This window comes from Adiantum capillus-veneris, chromosome 3 (genome assembly GCF_014529385.1).
Source record: "Adiantum capillus-veneris isolate H3 chromosome 3, ASM1452938v2, whole genome shotgun sequence".
Taxonomy (NCBI): Eukaryota; Viridiplantae; Streptophyta; class Polypodiopsida; order Polypodiales; family Pteridaceae; genus Adiantum; species Adiantum capillus-veneris.
The window spans coordinates 150,367,952-150,387,285 of NC_140933.1; the positions used below are offsets into that span (position 1 = coordinate 150,367,952).

Sequence of the window (19,334 nt, forward strand, 5' to 3'; positions counted from 1 at the left end):
AGAGAGAGAGAGAGAGAGAGAGAGAGAGAGGATGTCGACCCTGCTTCTTAGCTTGATCCGCTTCGACCTGCCTCAGTCACGCCACCGCATGATCGATGGTGATGAAGGTGACCATCACCCTGCAAGTACTCCTCGCTTACCACACAATGCTTGACGTCCATTGGCAAGACGTCCAGAACCCCGATCAGCCCCTCCTTCTCAACCTGCCGCCTGCACAGCAGCAGTCACACCGTCGCATGCTCGAATATGGTGATGAAGGTGACTGTCGTGCACCCAGCCCATTAATTGCTTGGCCAACTCCATCATGGGGTTCATGTGTCCCTGTGCATTCGACAATGGTAATACCACCACTGCATGTGGCGTCCCTGGCACCTCCTCCACCCTCATTGCTACTGGCACTGCTATCAAGAGGATCAAAGAGAGATGTGATGTGACGGCTATGGCATGGAGAAAACGAAGTGGGAGAGGGCGCACTATTATATACTGACGTCGTGCAGGGAGTGGGAGAGAGAGAGCTGAGAGAGAGAGAGAGAGAGAGAGAGAGAGAGAGAGAGAGAGAGAGAGAGAGAGAGAGAGAGAGAGAGGGAGGGGGCGGAGGGTAATACCACCACTGCATGTGGCGTCCCTGGCACCTCCTCCACCCTCATTGCTACTGGCACCGCTGTCATCAGGATCGAAGAGGGATCAAAGAGTGATGAATGTGACGGCTATGGCATGGAGAAAACGAAGTGGACCAATCGCACTATATAATGACATCGTACAAGGAGTGGGGGAGAGAGAGCTGAGAGAGAGCCGAGAGAGAGAGAGAGAGAGAGAGAGAGCCGAGAGAGAGAGAGAGATTTTTTGCAGAATGGTGAATTTGATCCTCACGAAGACCTCACGGCAGTTGCCATCACCATGGTAGCGATTATTTGATTTTAAAATTATTGTTTGCGTTTTACCTTTAGCGCGTCCACGTGGCACTTTCCAGGAAAGCCTCTCTCCATTATATATGTTAGATTAGATGGTTCCATCTTCATTTCCAAGTTCCTTTACATTGTTTTACCAACAACCAATTTATACCAACAGCTTTTGATATGTGCTTGCGGCGGCCCTCGCCATAATGTTATGTACAATGTACAATATTTCTACAAAGCTCTACTCTTGACCATGAGGATCATTAACTGGCCCAAAGCTTTTATCTGCAGTCACCCCCAGCTTGCTGCGGCTGTTCATGCAAACCTGTAAGCAACAGCAGCAGGCCGGTGAGGAAAGAACAGAAATTAATGGATTTTGTAAAAAGGAGTTGAAACAGCAGGAAGAAGCTACATGGTGGAAAGCAAGATCATCTGCTTCAAGCATGTAGACGACATGGCCCATACGAGGCCTGTGTAGAGCATCGGGATCAACACATCTCAAAGCCACCAGTAAGGCTCTCTTCAGAGCCCTGCCTGATGGCTTCTCCAACAGCCGTGGGTCCACCACCTCTTCCCATCGCTTACTTCCCACCACCATGCGCTTCATCCACTCCACCAGATTCATCTGCAACCAATTAAGCATCATGTCACTAGTCATTCGGCCGCCTGCCCCCGAGAGAGAGAGAGAGAGAGAGAGAGAGAGAGAGAGAGAGAGAGGCCATGATTAATCTTGTGGCAGCTGCCTCAAGCACAGCTGATTACCTCCCCAGTTGGCCTGCTGTAGTCCACCGGATCCCTCCCTGTGATGACCTCCATCATGAGCACCCCAAAACTGTACACATCACTGCTCTCAGTCAGCAAACCAGTGCTGGCATATTCAGGTGCAACATACCTGCAAGGAACATTAATATTATAAAGGCCTCATAATACTTCACACCAGCAGAAGATGCAATGCACTCCTTATACGAACACGTCTACGGCCTACATCACGTCACACGCATGTGCTATAATTACATGACCATCCTTTTTACCCAAAAGTTCCCATGACTCGCGTTGTCACGTGGCTCACCCCTGCACCGGCCAGCCCAAAATCTGAGACCTTGGCATTCCAGCTGCTGTCCAGCAGGATGTTGCTCGACTTCACATCCCGATGAACCACCTTCGGCTCAAGATCCTCGTGCAGATAAGCAAGCCTGCACACACCCACCAAACCATCACCTTCCTTAGTTTATACATAGTACTAATAGTAGTTCAAAGTTCAGAGTGTACGTCCGATGCACCTTCTGTGAAACAAAATTAATGAAAATGGGATTAAAGGTTTGTTTTTGGATCTAATTCTGTATCAGGGGGCGGGGCAAGCAATCATTGACTGGTCATGGGATAGAGGGAGAGGAAAGAGCCTATGCAGTGGGCCTTTTAATTTAAATTCCTAGCAAGTCCGCAAGCCATGAATCATGGCCAAACTGCACCTAATGAACTAAAAACATGAAGCTCTAAAATGGTCACAATCTTTCAAAAACAGGTCAATGTTCAATGGACCATAGAACTCATTCCGATTCATTGGACAGGATGGGAATAGACTCATCCAAATAGAACAGAGCCTTGACATGATTAAACATCCAATGTTCCCGACTCAAAAGAATTTGCAAATCGAAAGTGATAAGAGTCGAAGGAGAATGCTTCTGATGACAAAATTTAAAGATCGAGAAAGGTGCTCAGCCATCCATCAGTGGAATAATGGAACACAATAGGAGCTGGATTCTTTGTGCATAACCATAACCTCATTAAGGAGAATTCACGGAACTACATCTGAGTATAAACCCCAAACAGCCCTGGGCATGCCCTGAATGCGCATAACCTGCAATCATACATTCAAAGGGACTGCATCCAAGCATAAAATACCAACAAAAGCAATTCCAAGCATGAGGTTTTATCTTTCAAAAGTGTGTGACTGGCGATCTCAGCTTTCACAACAATGTTACGTGCCTTTATGTGTCCACATCAATGTCTTGCATACTTCCATATGCCTTCGATACGCAACCATAAGCTCACTACATTTGAAGCCCTTTGTCTCTGCTAAGAACAACCCAGAGCTTTTTGGCCCACCGCTTTGGGGCATATCCAGCAAAACGCATTCCAAGAAACTGCATCCCAAATAGTATGTCTGGTCAATTTTGAAAAAACAGGGAGGAGAAGAATCTCTCCGATATGCTTGGATCTCTCTCTGTCACAGTGTGAGAGGCTCTTCGCCTCCACGATTTTCTCCCTCTCGATCTCTCTCTCTCTCTCTCTCTCTCTCTCTCTCTCTCTCTTCGCACGTCCTCGGGATTAGGTGTCCTCGGGATTAGGTTGCCAATTGCAGGCCTTCTTGCCTCCCCCAAATTGTGTGCTCTTTCTACTTCACAGCCAACTTCCATGCGTTACACGAGCCATGAGCTCAATTGCTCTGTCTGTTCTACATTCATTGCTTCCATACCTGCGGTCCCAGGGTGCTTTGCCTTAGCAATCAGTTGTCCCATGGATAAGCTAAATCTCCCCCTCTCTCATGTGACCACCAACGCCTGTGAAGAGCCGCAGAGGCAAGAGGGGCATGAAGGCGGAGATGGTTGTGCGCAGACCGAGGCAGGAAGCGCCTTTGGAATGTGGATGAGGGGAGGGGAGGGGAGGGGAGGGGAGGGGTATATTCGGAACTAATAGGATTTCTTTTAAGTGTTATCAGTATTGCTAAACACGACTACTTTTTCACCAGAGCCCTTGACTAACATGAATTTGATTTGCCCATGTCAACCTCATGCCATAACACCATGTACCTTCGCATAGATCACTCATCTGAAGAGAAGCCCTTGCTTCACATCCTATGACAACCACCCAGAGCTTTAATGTTGGCGCCGTGCATAATGCCACATATCCTTCAGAAAGTACACATAGGAAACTGCATCTGAGCAGAAGCCCTTTCTTCACATTCAATAATTTTAGGCTAAGTGCCTTTGTTGGCCCGTCCTTGTTAAACATGAATCCTGCATTTCAGAGACTGCAAGAACTTGTTGCACGCTTTCAAAAGTAGAAGACACTGGGCATACAGCCCTTACTGGCCATGGATCATGTATCCTCCTACACTGATTGCATTCCAAAAGATCGCATCCCAGACAAGAAGCAAGCCTTTCGTATCTGCTAAAAACACGCCTAAAAGCTTTCTTGCCCGTTGTTGTGGAGGAAAAAATGCAATCAATACACATTCCAAGAGGCACTCAAGACAAGAAGCTCATCAAGAACTTGTGTGCTTTTGAAAGCACAAGACATGTCGATGCATTGTTCAGCACAACTACTTCTTATGCACAACCCCTCATTAACAATCTCATCATGAATTCAATTTTGCCCATGTCAACCTAGTGCATAATGTGACAAAAAGCCTGCATAGGTGATGACATTTGACGGGAAGCTTCCATGTCAACGTCGTGCATAATGCAATATACCCTTCAAAAAGCAAGCATAGGTGACTGCAGCTGGAGAGCTTAACATCTGATCAAAAACCACGTAAAGCTTCTTAGCCCTGCCGAAGCTCGCCAAAAATTTGTTTTGCTTGTCCCTCTCAGTGCGATTATCAGCAAGTTTCCTAATGCTGTCAAGGTCGCTGGTCGAGGGGCAGCGCATCGCAGCGGTGCAGAATCCAATGCTGCAGCCTTTGGATGGGCGCCACATCAGCAGCCGTAAATTTGTCTAACCCTTCGCAAATAATTGCATGGCACATCAGCAGTGCGAATATCAAGCAGGCTGCAGCGTTTGACAGGTCAGCATATGGAATGCTCACGACAGTGCGCAATCAAATGTACGACAAGTCAGCACACAGAATTGCCCTGTGCAATATCTGCAGGTGAGCGATTGTGCACAGCAGCTCATTCTCTGTGTACCTGGCCTCCCTCCCAACCACGCTTGACAGCATGGAACCCTTGGAAACTCGCTCCCGCCATTGCTCGCAGCCTCCTTGCCGCTCGCCAGGGAGGCCACAAGCCATGGCGGGAGCCAGTTTCAAAGGAAAAGGACACTCTCAGTGTCGTTTCCCTACACCGCCAAGGTCAGGGGTCCTGTGGCAGAGGATCATGTCCATCCATCAACACGCCTTTATTGTGCGGTATATTCCCATGCACTGTTGCAGGTGGATGCATACCACATCAGCGCCAGGAAAATCAGCAGTTGCCGTCCAATGAGATGTGCACAAATCAGCACGCGGAATGCATGAAGGGGTAGGGAAAGGACAGCTGTCGTTGGCTGACCTTTCCCTGTAATCCAGCCGACTCATGGCGACAGGCGGATGGCGGAAGCCATGGGGAGCGTGGATTACAGGGAAAGGTCAGCCAATGACCTTTCCCGCCCGTCAAGGGTCAGCAGGAGGGGGGCCATGTGTAGGCTAGAAACAGACAGGTAGCCACATCCTTGGCTTGAGAAACTACCACATGGCAGTTGTCGTGTGTGCAGACTTGTGATAGTCTGCAATGCAGAATAATATGGCAATGTGCAACAGTACAGGCTTTGTAGCAAGTTTTGCAATTCCATCTGCTGAGATGTCAATCGTTCGTGGCTTTCTGACTGCTGATGTGTCCGCCCATGACGTGAGGAGGTGATGCTGCATTCCACACGCTGACGTGTCAACAACTGATCGCATCCCTTGTGCTGAAGTGTCACCCTGTCAGGTGCGCAACGTCGCTGTGCATTCCAATTGTTGACCTGGCTGGCATCCGTCGGTCCCGACAGAGATTCTGGCATGTAATGCCACCTCGTTCAACGATGACTGCCGACCTTGACTATGCGGGCACCTCACCTGCTAGAACGCAAGGACATGCTGACATCTCAACTTCCAGAATGGCTCCTGCAGAACGAGTTTGATCCTGACCTGCTCGATAACACTGCACGTGCTCAGTATTATACTGCTCGTGACTGCACCCCTGATCTGCTCATTAACACTGCACATGCTCGATACCAATGCTTGTGACAGCCGATTGCTCACCTACACCTGTGAAGTCAGCACTCATGCTCTTTGTACCTGGCCCCCCTCCCCCCGACGGCCGGGAGTGATCCTTTAGGGGTACCATACTCTGTAATATGTACTCCCACCATGGCTCCCATACCAGCCTCCGCGGGTTACCTTGATGTTGTGCTTGATCACATATCAACGCTGTCCCAAACACCACAATTGGTGTATAAGTTTGACCAAACCTTTGAAAGCTTCTTGGTTCCGCTTATCAAAAGAGGAAAACAAGGGATGTTGGCCGTTTGCAGATGCGAGAGGTACGTACAGCTCGCTCTGCTCTGCTCACAAAATGCTCAGAATTGTCCTCATGCGCAGGCATCTAAAATCAATGACGATTAGTCCGTTTACCTCTCACATGTAGGTTTTCTACGGGCCTTTACACATTGTTGCATCGCCCGCCATCTAACGAGTTGATCACCAATCACAATTGCGCACCTCAATTTTGCACGGACAGCTGCATAAACCCCGCGCTTCGCCAATGCCTTACATGGCAACTTAGTCAGCGCCAAAACTAAAGGTGCCGTTTAAATCATGATGAGAGCCTAGAGGTAGCCCCATACACCCTTTATCTTTTCAAAAAATGCAGGGCATTTTCAAAACGCCTTTAAGCTACGGGGTCTTTCAACCACCCCCTAAATACAAATGGGCCCTTGTTTTAAAGGCCCTGTCATACTCGGTGGCTTGTCCTTCGTGAGTTGGATGGCTTTTACCACCATGTCCTTCTGTGAGAGCAGTCTCGGTTACAGAGGCCAGTGGAAATGGTGTCACATTGAGCGCAGGTGATGAAGTTGGAAAAGCTATAAAAGTTGCTCTGCAACCAATCGGACGACAAGATCAGAGCGTGGGCTGAGGTTGGGCGGGCAAGGTAGGCCGACACACTTCTCAGGAAAGTGTGCCGCTGAGATGGACAGCCAGCTAAGCTTTGAAAACAAGGGCAACAACCTTGTGTGACAAGGCGATGCGTCTACACAACAGTTGATTGGTGCATGTGACGAAAAGCGTCGTTTGCTTGTCCCAATGTGAAACAGGCCTAAGAAATGACGGTATTGCAGGTGACTCCACCTTTGACCTCGAGTCACCTTTGACCTCCTACACTAGGTTTTCCCATTATGCTTTTCTCAAATTGGTCCCTTCAAAAAGTGACTTGCTTCCTATGGGGATGTGTTATTCTTAAAATGCAACTACTAAATTTTTGAGGGCCCTCCAATATAGAGACTCTTAGACATTTGTAGTCACGGCCTGTTGCCCATATTTGGTGGCCTCTTTTCCACTTATTATCTAGCCAATCCAAGCTCTTTTCACTATATCTTATCTTATATATATATATATATATATATATTAAAAAGACAGAGATGGGTGTTGCTGTGGTAGCATTTCCCATCTTCTTTTACTTCTCGTTGTAGCTTCTTTTTTTCCTCCACCTCCACGTTGGCGCACTGCCATTGTGGATTCTTTCCTTGGGTTGCGGGCACGGTTTGTCCTACCACTGAGCAGCCCGTTGGCATCCCACCCCAGTGGCATCCCGCAACCCAAGAGCACCCCACCTACTCTCATAAATGCTATTTTCTCTCTTCGGCTTGCTTGCTCATCTCGAGTTTTACCACATGCACTCCTGCACCTGTTGCAAATTGGAGTTATGCCTTCTGTAGAACCACATGCTCTCTCTGCAGTACTGAATGTCATCTTGAGCTGCCATGGCAAGGGAGCCTACGTAGGTACTCTCTCTCTCTCTCTCTCTCTCTCTCTCTCTCTCTCTCTCTCTCTCTCTCTCTCTCACACACACACACACACACACACACACACACACACACACACACACACACACACACACACACACGCGGGGGGTTTTGAAAAATTTGAGGGGTATTTTGGGAATTTCCACAAATAAGAGGGATATTTTGGTAATTTTTCCAATAGAGTTTCAAACTCTAAGGTTTGAAGTTTGAACGTAGGTAGGTATCTATATCTATATACTTAATGGTGGGTTGCCATGTGGCAACAAATGTCCGTCTCTTGCAGCACTCATTCCTTCCCCCTTTCCCTTGCGAGCTCGTCAATGAAATGACGCTCTCTCTCTCTCTCTCTCTCTCTCTCTCTCTCTCTCTCTCTCTCTCTCTCTCTCTCTCTCTCTCTCTCTCTCTCTCAGCTTCGAATAGCAACACACTAGAGTGCCTTCCCGTAGTGTAACCCAAACCGCTTCTTGTGTAGCTAGCCGTCCAAGTTGGCAGGCTCTCCGGGGTCCGAAATTACAAGTACAGCCCCATACCAGTCCACTCCATCGGCTGCAGCCAACATCCACAGCGTGTGTGTAAGTAAGATTATCACTCAACTGAATTAGGTTCCAAGGTAGATTAGTTTGGACTCATAAACACAATCTTGAGTATTGACTTAGCTTAGCACAGGCTCACCATAGACAAGCATGTAGTGCAAACTTGAACTGTCTTGTTTATTCATGAAAGTGAGCTTTAAGTAGCTTGACTCCATTACATGTGGGATAATTCCTCCTCTTCCCTCCTTCACTCAAACTTTAGGACAAAGCTCACACTTTACAATCCTCCCCTTGAGGTTTGGACTAAGACAAAATACTGAAGATGCAATATCCACACATGATAATAAGTTTGTATCCACACAGGATGATAAAATCCACACAGGCTGACAAAATCCACAGAGGATGATAATATCCACACACGAAAATAAAAGTCATCTCCTACAAGTAGAGAGGTTGCATCTTCAAAGTATGTCGTCATAGACGACAAGGTTGTTCTCCCCTTCGTCTTCTTCTTCGTCCTCTACCATGTGAGCTGATCCTTTGTTAGGTCTCTTTCCTTTGTAGCTTCCATTGTTGTTTCTACTATTGCTGCTTTCTCCATTGCTACTGCCACCATTTGAGTAGCATCGAGAAGGAGGGTGTCCCTTCTTAGTGCATTTATTAGAAGGTTTGTTTGTGTAGCAGTCTTTTGCTTGTTGGAGAAAGGCGTTAAAAGGCTACTAGGCTCGTGGGAAAGTTGGTTTGGTCAATTTCGAGCAAGTCGGTCAGGGCGAGTAGGCCAGGAGGAATTTTAGTGTGCTCAACCGCTTGTGGACCCCCGACCAAGGAATCAACCCAGTTTCATTGCGAGATTGAAGTCCGCCGGGAGTACTGTCAAAGGTAAGGAATTTGCACGCAGGACTACGCCCCTTACGGACCCGACTAGCAGCATTCAACTCGATAGTATCTAGAAGATTGTGTCTGCCCGGATTGCTTAGTTGAAATTAGGCAAGCTTTGAACCCACGCCACCCCACACATACTATTTATAGTATGATGAGCTAGCCAAGATCCCAATTCGGCTTCTTGTGAGATATCTCTCCAAAAATAAATTTTTAACCTTGGCTTGGCAGAGGATGGACATATAGAACTCGCGCACACACAACTAAAATTAGACAATTTTGGGATTGGAGATGAGGGAACTCTCGAGCTCGGAACAAAGCAATCAAGGGCTCTATGGAGAGCTTGCAAGAAGAGCTTTGGGATGAGATGACTAATGCTTGGTAATTAAGAAATCGGGGAGATTAATTGGAGATGCTAGCATCTAGCAAATTGACACCAAAGAATGACTAGAAGTGCAATAGTAGGTCCTAATCCTCTCCTTAATCAAGCCTATCTAGCCATGGAGGGTAGTGGCCTCTTGGGTGTGCCAAGGATGTGACCTCACATAGCTAGATTAGGACTTGATTAGTGAGAGATGCAAATAGTTACGAGAAATGCCAATGTATTAAGAAATACTTAATCACTCTAATGGAGATGCTAATCACTAACACACTAACGCATAACGACAAGCCTAGCTAGCATAACCTAGTGCTCTGATACCACTTGATGGGAATGGGGTCGTGCTAACTAGGGTTGATAAAAGAGAAACATAGTGCAAGTGTGTGAGTGTGTGTAAGTAAAATTATCACTCAAGTGAGTTAGGTTCCAAGATAGATTAGCTTGGACTCATAAACACAATCTTGAGTATTGACTTAGCTTAGCACAGGCTCAACATAGACAAACATGTAGTGCAAACTTGAAATGTGTTGTTTAGTGATGAAAGTAAGCTTTAAGTAGCTCTAAGCTTGATTCCATTACATGTGGGATAATTCCTCCTCTTCCTTCCTTCACTCAGACTTTAGGGCCTCTGAAGGCGTCCCCTTATTGAAAAAGCCTGTCGGTAGGCTCGCTGCAACTGCCACAAAAGCGAAAAGAGCCCCCGACTTAGAGGGTGGTTGAACCACCCTCCAAAAAGGCCTCCTGCCTCTGAGATGGGAGATTGTTGTTTAAAGGATGGAGGTTCAACTCACTTCCGGTGAAAAGGATCCATTGCAACACTGAAACCGGAACAATAACCGGACAGTACCCTGCAGTCTGCTCTATGGGATTCCCTCGTTGCCACTAACGGCCCTCCTTCATTTCACAGGGTCGTCTGTTTTAGTTGCACTTTTAGCATGGCTATGGGTAGGCGCTCTTATCCTCGAGCTTCCTCCCAATTATCAATATGCGGGAGCTTTTCTAGCATAATGACTACTCTCCCTTCCAAGAGTTTGCCGCTTGTGCCTACGAGATCGGCGCCGCTTGGTGACCTAGCCGGTGGCCGCACCGCATGCCCCCGCTGCCTTGGCCCTCGCATCACTACTTCCACAGGGTACTCTACCTCAGTTCCTTCATTCTCTTGCCTTCTTGCTCCCGCAGTACCTCAGAGAAACCGGACCCTGCTACTACAGAATCTGCAAGTTTTGCATCTGAACGTGGAAAAATGCATTGAAGCTCCTGGCACAGCCTCTCTTCCCAGGCTGCACAATAGGTCATCTCCTACTCTCTTGCATTCCACATAGTGGCAAGGCGGTCGTCAACACAAATTACAAGCGTTTGGAGAGTGCATAATATTAACAAGGCATGTGAGTCCCTTGGGGCCGGAGGGGGGGGGGGGGGGGGGGGAGAGAGAGAGAGAGAGAGAGAGAGAGAGAGAGAGAGAGAGAGTCACCCTAGTTAGCAAGCTTCAACGGAGATCTTTGTGCACCTGCCTCCCCACTCCACCTCCCTCGCCTCGCCCACGCGTGCCCTCTAGTTGCTCATCCCTTTGCAAAGACCCCTTGAGCTCCCTCTACCATTATTGCACCGCCCCATGCTTTGACCCTTTTTGAAACCCTTGGTTGCATCGATGATACCCACTACGGCACCCTCATCTCCAACACCATGCCTGTTGTTGCAGTTAGCAGAGAGAGAGAGAGAGATGATTGCATATTGTGCACACATGAGCGAGAGAGAGCAAGAGAAGTGAGAGAGACTCTTACACAACAAAAAAGCTTGCCTTTTCTATTTCTAGCAAGGCTTAACTTTTTAATTTTTCTTAATTTTAGAAAAGCGTAGATTCAATTTGCATCTATTTTTGAATTAATAAAAAACAGCCTCACTTACTGGCAAACATGTAATAAATTCAATTATTAATTGAAGGGAAAATCAGATAGCTTCCCTAATAGACATAGCTACTTGAGAGTGAGGAAGGAGATAAGAGAAGGGCAATGAGAAAAATATAAGAAGAGTTTACATTTAGGTTTTCAAGCCTTTTAAGGACACGCATCTAGCTTGTTCATATTTGTTGGCTGCCCAAGTTGGTCTAACCCCAATTTGTCCATCTTGCTTACGCTGTTGCACACAAAAAAAACAGATTTCTTCGCAAGCCTTCAAGATTACTGCCCTTTGATGTGTGTGTACACTTTCCCAATCTCTCCCTCAATTTACTGCAGCGATCCCCTGTCATGGCCTCCAGCACTCCCTTTTGAAACTTGTGTTGATTCTGCAGCTAGAAAGCCAAGCTCAAATGGTCTTGGGACTTCCATACACACACACACACACACACATGTAAGAGAAGGGGAGAGAGAGAGAGAGAGAGAGAGAGAGAGAGAGAGAGAGAGAGAGAGAGGTGATGATGCTTACTCCCACTGAAACGCAGCAGAGCTGCCTTATGCTCCAGAATGCTTCTTCAATTCTGAAATGCTACGATGCCTTGCATTTTTCACTTGCATTAATCTCCCACACTCCATCTCTAACCAAGCTGCCCTCTTGTTGGCTCATTGGGGTCGAGCCTTGAGCTCCCCCTCTCCCTTCCACTGTGTAGCACTGGTTGAAATGGCACAAGTTGCATTTTCTCTATTAAAAAAAAAATCGCAAGCTTTAATTTTCATTTGTAGCCTTAATTGAGCCTTTTGCTCCCAAGGTTCAATTTGTAGCAGTCTACACAATGAATGCCATTTCTCTGCATAATCGCATAGAGCCTTATGCTAAGCTCTTCTTGAGCCATTGAGGGGATCTATGGAGAGATGCATGCGTGGGGAGCGATGTGGTGCAACCGATCTGGCTCTGATATCGGCTTAAGGGAAAATCCTATGTCTTCCCTAATAGACATTGCTATGAGAGAGTGAGGAAGGATCGAATTAAGATAAGAGCAGGGCAATGAACAAAAGATAAGAAGAGTTTGGATTTAGATTGTCAAGCCTTTTAAGGGCATACATCTTGTTCATATTTGTTGGCCGCCAAGTTGGGCTTATCCTTAACATTAATAAGATTCCCCTCTTATACCTCCCCCCCTCCAAATCACCTACATGGCTCCTCCGAACCTCCCCACCTCCTCTGTACACCGTCTTCCCACCCCCCTCCCCCCCTTCTCTGCGTGCAGCTTGGCCTTCTTATTCCTTGCCACTGCGCTACTCTTTGATCCTCTTCCTCTTCCTCGCCAGGCCAAAGGTCTCTTCAGGCTGGGTTAAACAATGGGATTTGTTGCAGATGTGGAAGTTCTATTGAAATTGTTCATCACCTATTCATTAATTGTCAATTTAATAAGCATGTTCTATCTCCTCTTAACAAATTGCTAGGCAAACCCTTGTCCAGGAAACAATGGCTTCTGGGTGATAATGTAGGCATTCTCTCTAAGGCTTGTAACAAGGCCTGTGCGGATTTTTTCTAGGAAATATGGAGGCAAAGAATCAATTCCTTTTTGGAAGGATTTCACCAGGCACCTAGCCTGAAAGTGTTGTTCTCTGATTTTTCTTTGTAGGAAAGACAAGCTAACTATGTGAAAGTTGCAGTTTGGAGGAGTAGGCTCATTATCTTCAGGAGTATCCTCGCAGTCTTCCATGCACATACTACTTACCTGCCTACTCCCCCTCTTACCGAAGAAGATTCCAACACTTTCTCTGGCTGGATTGAAGAGATGTTGCAGGAAGCTAGCCTCACAATCGCTAAAGTTGAAGATGCGGACAGATTCCTTGACCGACTTCATTATCTGGTTCGGGAAGTGCATGATCTCTCAGATATTCTCCTTCCCTCAATGGATTCCCCAACGCTGGATGAACTTTGTATCTTTGTATCTATGATCATTAGCCGGGGATGTTTTTTGTGTGATACGACAGTAACAATACACTGCTCCTTTTTTGTAATTATCCCTATAGGCCTCCTTGCCTACCTCGTTTGTAGTATCTTATTTTCTCTCTAATATAATTCATTGCGCCTTATTGTAAAAAAAAAGGACTCGGATGTGGAGTCCAAAGGAGCTCGTGAACCAGGTCATGAGTTCAAATGTGGCTAGTTGACCTTAAATTATAGCGCTCACGGATGCTCATTGTATCTGAATACGCATGATGCTCATTGTATTCATTACACAAATATAGGAAGTGGTCCAACGGTAGACTTGGTGCGATTGAGAGGCCAAGTAGTAGAATTGCCTCCAACAATTGCCAATGTCCATTGGGGTAGCGACACAGAGGTGGTATGGACATGCGTCCCAATGACAGACTGCACAACTGGGCTAAGCAAGGGCCATTGGTCACCCAAAATAGGACCCATAGTGGCAAACTATGTATGCAACCCCTTTGACGCCTTTGTCACTCCCTTCCTGAACCCTCGGCCACGCAGAGAGAGATAGAGCGCCTTGCACAATGGCCCGTTCCCCTTCGGTAGCCCCCCCTCTTGCATCGCCTTGCCTTGCCTCACCCACACCCACACGTCCCCCTGCCTTTGACCTCGCCCAGTTGTTGCTACTCCCTCCAAACGACAATGAGCTCGCTCTACTGCTGCTGCTCCTCTGCAGATTACAATGAGCTCGCCCTACTGCTGCTCCTTCCTCTGCAAACGTAAGCGAGGCCTCACAAAGATTAAAGCTACTCCCCGAATATTCTTCCCTCCCTCCCCTCCCACACACAAAAGCCACGTTGGCACCTCTTGTAGTCGGCACCCTGCTCCCATCCCCTCACCTTCCTCTTGCCTATTTCGTGCCCGCAGACACACACACACATATAGACTGTAGCCCTTATTGGCTGCTTGCCTCACATTGCTCATCGATAAGTCCTCGACTGCATCCGCAGAGACAGAGGAAGCTGAGAGAAACACGCTCAGCTTGTCAAATGTGCTCACACAGACGGAGGGAACACATCCCCTCCTCTCGCCCGCCGTCTGCCATCCCTCCTCCACTTCCCTCGCCATTGTTTGTGGACTCTGAGAGAGAGAGAGAAAGAGAGAGAGAGAGAGAGGGGGGGGGGGGGGGGGGGGGGGGGGGGGGGGGGGTAGCCGCCCACCGCCTAGACAAGGTTTAGAGAGACAGACAGAAAGACTTCCACACACAGAGAGAGAGAGAGAGAGAGAGAGAGAGAGAGAGAGAGAGAGAATTTGAGAGAGGCGCTTCTGGGCGGTGGCTGTGGGAGGCTTTTCAAATATCCACACCGCAACACTTCCTCTTCGGATTAAAAAATGGCATCTCCTTTTTATTCGCGCTTTCAGACGAATTTTTGAAAGTCGTTCAGACATTATTTGTATTCATAATCAAATTTTCATCATTGTCTTTAGAGCCGGGTCGCACCCGGGAGGAGCAAGGGGAGTAGGGGGAAGACATTCGCCATTTGCAAAAACTCCGCAAAGTTATGCGGAAAATCCGAACGCTCCTGCTAACCCCACTACCACTGTGAAAAAGGGAGGGATTAAGCGAAGATTAAGGGCCAGCTAGTTTCTCCGTCAACGTCGGAATTCGTGAGCCAATCACAGCGTAGCACTCGAGTTGGTCCCTCCCCTGTTGGTCTTTCTGCATCGCAAGGAAGTTGGGTGCGACCCTGCGCTCACTACTAACCTAGGAGCGACCCGGCTCTTACATGTTTCTGTCTCCAATGAAAAGTCTCTTTTTCATCATTCAATTTTGTCTCTGAAATGAGTGTTGTATCTGCCTCATCTGATTAAAAAATCGTGCAATTTTAAAAAATATATTACCCTTTTTCATTATTAAAAGGGACTTAAGTCATCACTATGGTCTCACCCCTTTGGGATAGGCTACCCTCAGCACTAAAGGGCACGGGAGGTATACTGAAGCTCCAACGTCGGGATCCACGGCAGCGAAACTAGGACGGGAGATCAAAGCGCGCGCAGCCCTTGATTTCGGGGGTAAACTAGGACAAAATATAGTAAACTTGGACAGGCGGGGAGCCTGTCCAAGTTTCTTTATGATTTTATGGTTTGCCCACATGTTCACAAGGCCGTCGCGGGCGTAGTGGTAAGTGCATTGGGCTCTCACGTTGATGGTCTGGGTTCGAGTCCCTGTGCCTACGATCGGTGCCCATTTTTTTCGCCATCCATTCGTCTTGAGATTCCCCCTTTAGACCCCCACCGCGGATCCCATCTCTTTCCTCCCGTGCCCTTTAGTGCTGTGGATAGGCTACATAAGCAAAGTGCGGATAGCGATTGGACTAAAATCGAATACATATCAAAGTGCGGAGAAGTAGGTATATAATGTTGCCGAGCGGCGGGCACTGTCAGGTCTCGTTTCTATTCCATAATTCCAGTAGGGATGTGGAAATGAAGAAGCAAAAAAGTGCAATATATACCCTACCCTTTTGCCGTGCTGAGAAGTATATTCATTCGCGCATTCCAAGGGATGGGCTTGCTTGCTCCTAGCGGGCCATGGAGCCACTGTTCAAGATTGCCATTGTCCACGTATTCATAGACGAGCATCTTGGAGCGAAACCAAATTATTTATTAGCTGTTGAATGGTCATTCAAAATTACCAACGAGAATCTTGAAGCGTAGAGCAGTACCTGTGAGGACCATCGGCACAGTATCCGAGAAGGCCAACAAGGTTCTTATGTCGCACTCGACCTATTGCCTCTACTTCTACCCTGAAATCCTTTTCCGCTTGCTCCCTGCATCATCGATGATCCGGGATAGATCATAGTCCTTATAAATTATTATTATTATTATTATTATTATTATTTCTTTCCCATAAAAGCGAGAGAGAGTTATATTAGATAGAGAACGAAGTACCAAAATTCTGTTCAGTACCAGTGCGATCAGCTCCCCAGCTTATAAATTATATTGTTTGCTTTCCTCATAAATTGTTATTATTATCATTATTATTATATAAATATAATACAATGACTGACTGTTTATACTTTGTGCTGCCGTTGCTCATTAAACATATCAAGATTCAACAGCGCCTAATTGTGTGCGAACTAATAAATAAGGGCATGGTCACGCGAGGCTTAGTTATCAGTTATTGATAACTATGCCAACTATGCAAAGACAAAGCATTAAATAAATAACTAAGCCTCTTGCATGGTCATGCGAAGCATAGTTATTCATTCATCCTCCCAACTAAGCTTTGAACTTGACAACTATGCCAAAATTGGCATAGTTACAAAGTGTAGGCTTAGTAACTCATTTAATGCTCCCTTATGAGTGTGACCAAGAATGAGGCTTAGTTATTTGAACTAACTGATAACTAAGCCTCGCTTGACCATTGCTCAATAAAGCAAAGCATGTACATCAGTACATGTATGATGTACACGTAGTGTGATTACCATGGTATTGGTACCTACCTGCTGACGTTCAGCAGATGCTTGACGGCGACGACAGACGCATCCGGCAGCAGGCCCCGATAGACGATGCCATAACCACCCTTCCCCACAATGTTGCTCTGTGCCCACTGCCTCGTTGCCTTCTCCAGCTCTTCCACACTGTACCACTCGCCCCATCCGGACGTCGACCATTGCAGCTGGCGCTCTCTAGTACTGCTCACACCTGCAGCTTCAGCTGGGTGAAGGTCACTCATGCGCTCGGTGGTCCCCTAATCATCGACGACGTGGCCGGACTGGGCCTTCGCCTTTAGACGTCTGAACGCTGTGGAAAATGGGATGATCATGATCAGTCACTGTGTCATGGGCTCGGCCCCCTGATCCGTACGCAAAAGTCACCACCTCTTTTTCATCATTCAAAATGTCGACCGCAGAAAGCGAGTGATCCTGACGCCTCACTGATGATCCCATTCCCACCGACGAGGGTAGCTTATACAGGGGCGGTTGTTCCTGCACAGCACCTACATTAATATGCAGATCAGTACTGTTTGTCCTTAATTGCGTGCGTGCGATTCACCTGCACTTCCTTGATGTCCTTAGAGACCTCCAGAATGGAAGTAGTACTGGTGATGTGGAGCAGTAGCTGGCCGACGCAGACGTGGGAATTAGAAGCTGCTGCTTTTTGGACTTGCTGCGGGCCAACGCATGGAGCCTGAGAGAGAGCAGGAAGAGGATGAGTACCGTGAATGCACCCACTCCAAGAGCGACTATTTCCCATAGCCGCAGCCCCAAGATCCCCGTTTTTTGCGACAGCTGGTCGCCAAGGAGCCCGGCCCCTCTCGACATAAATGTGCAGTCAGGAGCAAGGAAGCTCAACCAGAACTGATGCAACAAACTGGCAGTGGCAGTCATTCTGCTATTTTTGAAAACCAGTCAATCAGTGGGAAAGACCCCATGTTCCCAACCTGGCAACCAGGCTAGGCTCGTCGACTCTCGAGGCCTGTAATTTGGTTTGATTTGGCAATTGGGGAAAGTGATGCTGATGTTCACATCGTGACGTTTTCCGTTTTTGCCAGCGCCACAAAGCAACAAGCCCAGCTCTGCTCACAAGAAACAGCCGGTAATCATGTGACATGGGTACTCCCTTTTCCGCCACCTGGGTCTAATTGAGCTTTATTATCGGATGTCGTTAGAGCTGCGTCCCGCCTATCACTGGCAGGGGGACTACAGAGTTTCATTGTCGCATACTGATCTACAAGGGCTTAAAATCAGTCCGACTGTACGTGCAGCATTGGCACAGCTCATCCCTGATTCAACGAGGGTGATGATTGTGAGAACGTCGAAACTGGTTGGACTACAGTCTTTAATCGTCCACACGTTTCCCAGATGCACTGATGAACTCGAATGGTAGGTACTAGGCAGGCGCTGAAAAACTTAGTAAATTGGCACCGTCTCCACGGGAGAGGATAATGGTAAGAGCATGGTCACGCGAGGCTTAGTTTGTCGTAAGTCTGACAGTCGTACGTCTGATAGCGAAACCTTTCCACCGGCATAGTTTTGTAACTATGCCGGTGCATAGTTTTGTAACTATGCCGGTACGCTCTTGGTCATCTCCCTCTCTCTCTATCCTGTCGGCACCTTCCGCTTCTCTCTCTACTTGCTACTGTCGGTCACGTTCTTCTGCGACCTGTCAAATTCTGTCCAGGCTTAGTTCTCACTAAGCTTCGCGTGACCATGGCCTAAGACAAGACATGATGGGATTGATTTGAATTTTGATTGACATTTTCTCACGGACACACACAAGGAGGGAGGGGCTCTTTGAGGTAAAATTATTTGAGGGGAGGAGGTAACTGAAAAACAGTTACCCCTTTCTCAGTTACCCCCTCTACGAGGGTGATTACATGTTCAGCATAGTTGCCAGTTACGTTTTCTAATACCTATGCCTTTGTCTTGGTCGATCCCATGAGGAAAACCAAGTCTATGTATAGTATAAGGTTTTGTTATGCAATCCACAATGTGGCATCTAGAAAGTGGGCAACTCCATCATCTCCTTAGCTCTCTCGTGTCCATCGCACTCTCCACTGGCCATGTAGTCTCTGGCTACCGACAATGCTCACTACAAATGACTTTCACTTGCCTGTAAAGTGGGAAAAAAATCCTTGGGGGGGGTCACTATGTATAGATTTTCTATATCACACGTGTTCAATGACTATTTTCAAAAAGTTTTATCTCTGAATTTTTGACAAATAAAATGTACCCTTTTATAATTCAATTTGTAATTATTTTTTTCAATTTCATTTTATGGTACCCTTTTGTATGTAAAAATGTGAGAAAAACTGAAAATAAATAACCCCTTTTTTATACACTCGCGTGATAGTCACATAATTATTAAGTGACTCCTCCGAGAAAAAACCCTCGGGGTGACCTTATCGAGGTTCTTTGTATCCTGTTCATAAATGAGATATCCTTTCACTACGTAAATCTCTAATTGTTCACTGCGCACTACAAGAGGTCACGCAGAAGTCGGCGCAGGTATCGACGAAATAGCGCTAATTTTTAAACTAAAAAG

At 47.0% G+C, this 19,334-nt stretch overlaps 1 protein-coding gene across 1 annotated transcript; it reads right to left on the minus strand.

Annotated features, from left to right (window-relative positions):
- Positions 1 to 628: 628 nt before the first annotated feature.
- LOC147461935 (putative serine/threonine-protein kinase At1g01540) lies at positions 629 to 18,205 on the minus strand. Its single transcript, XM_086509401.1, has 8 exons — positions 17,507 to 18,205; positions 17,343 to 17,408; positions 17,123 to 17,275; positions 16,790 to 17,037; positions 1,928 to 2,089; positions 1,659 to 1,788; positions 1,309 to 1,521; positions 629 to 1,221 (listed from the first exon to the last, which is right to left on the minus strand). Exons 1-8 carry the CDS (start codon positions 17,675 to 17,677, stop codon positions 1,138 to 1,140), a joined length of 1,227 nt encoding a protein of 408 aa, XP_086365527.1. The 5' UTR covers positions 17,678 to 18,205; the 3' UTR covers positions 629 to 1,137.
- Positions 18,206 to 19,334: the final 1,129 nt, after the last annotated feature.

Bases quoted from the DNA above. Each gene is read 5' to 3' on its own strand.
- LOC147461935 (XM_086509401.1), bottom strand. From the start codon at position 17,677: ATGACTGCCACTGCCAGTTTGTTGCATCAGTTCTGGTTGAGCTTCCTT. The intron at 17,409-17,506 runs GTACTCATCCTC...TGCGTCGGCCAG, and splicing joins TTGGAGTGGGTGCATTCACG to CTACTGCTCCACATCACCAG. The intron at 2,090-16,789 runs GTAGGTACCAAT...GGGTGTGTGCAG, and splicing joins CATCTGCTGAACGTCAGCAG to GCTTGCTTATCTGCACGAGG.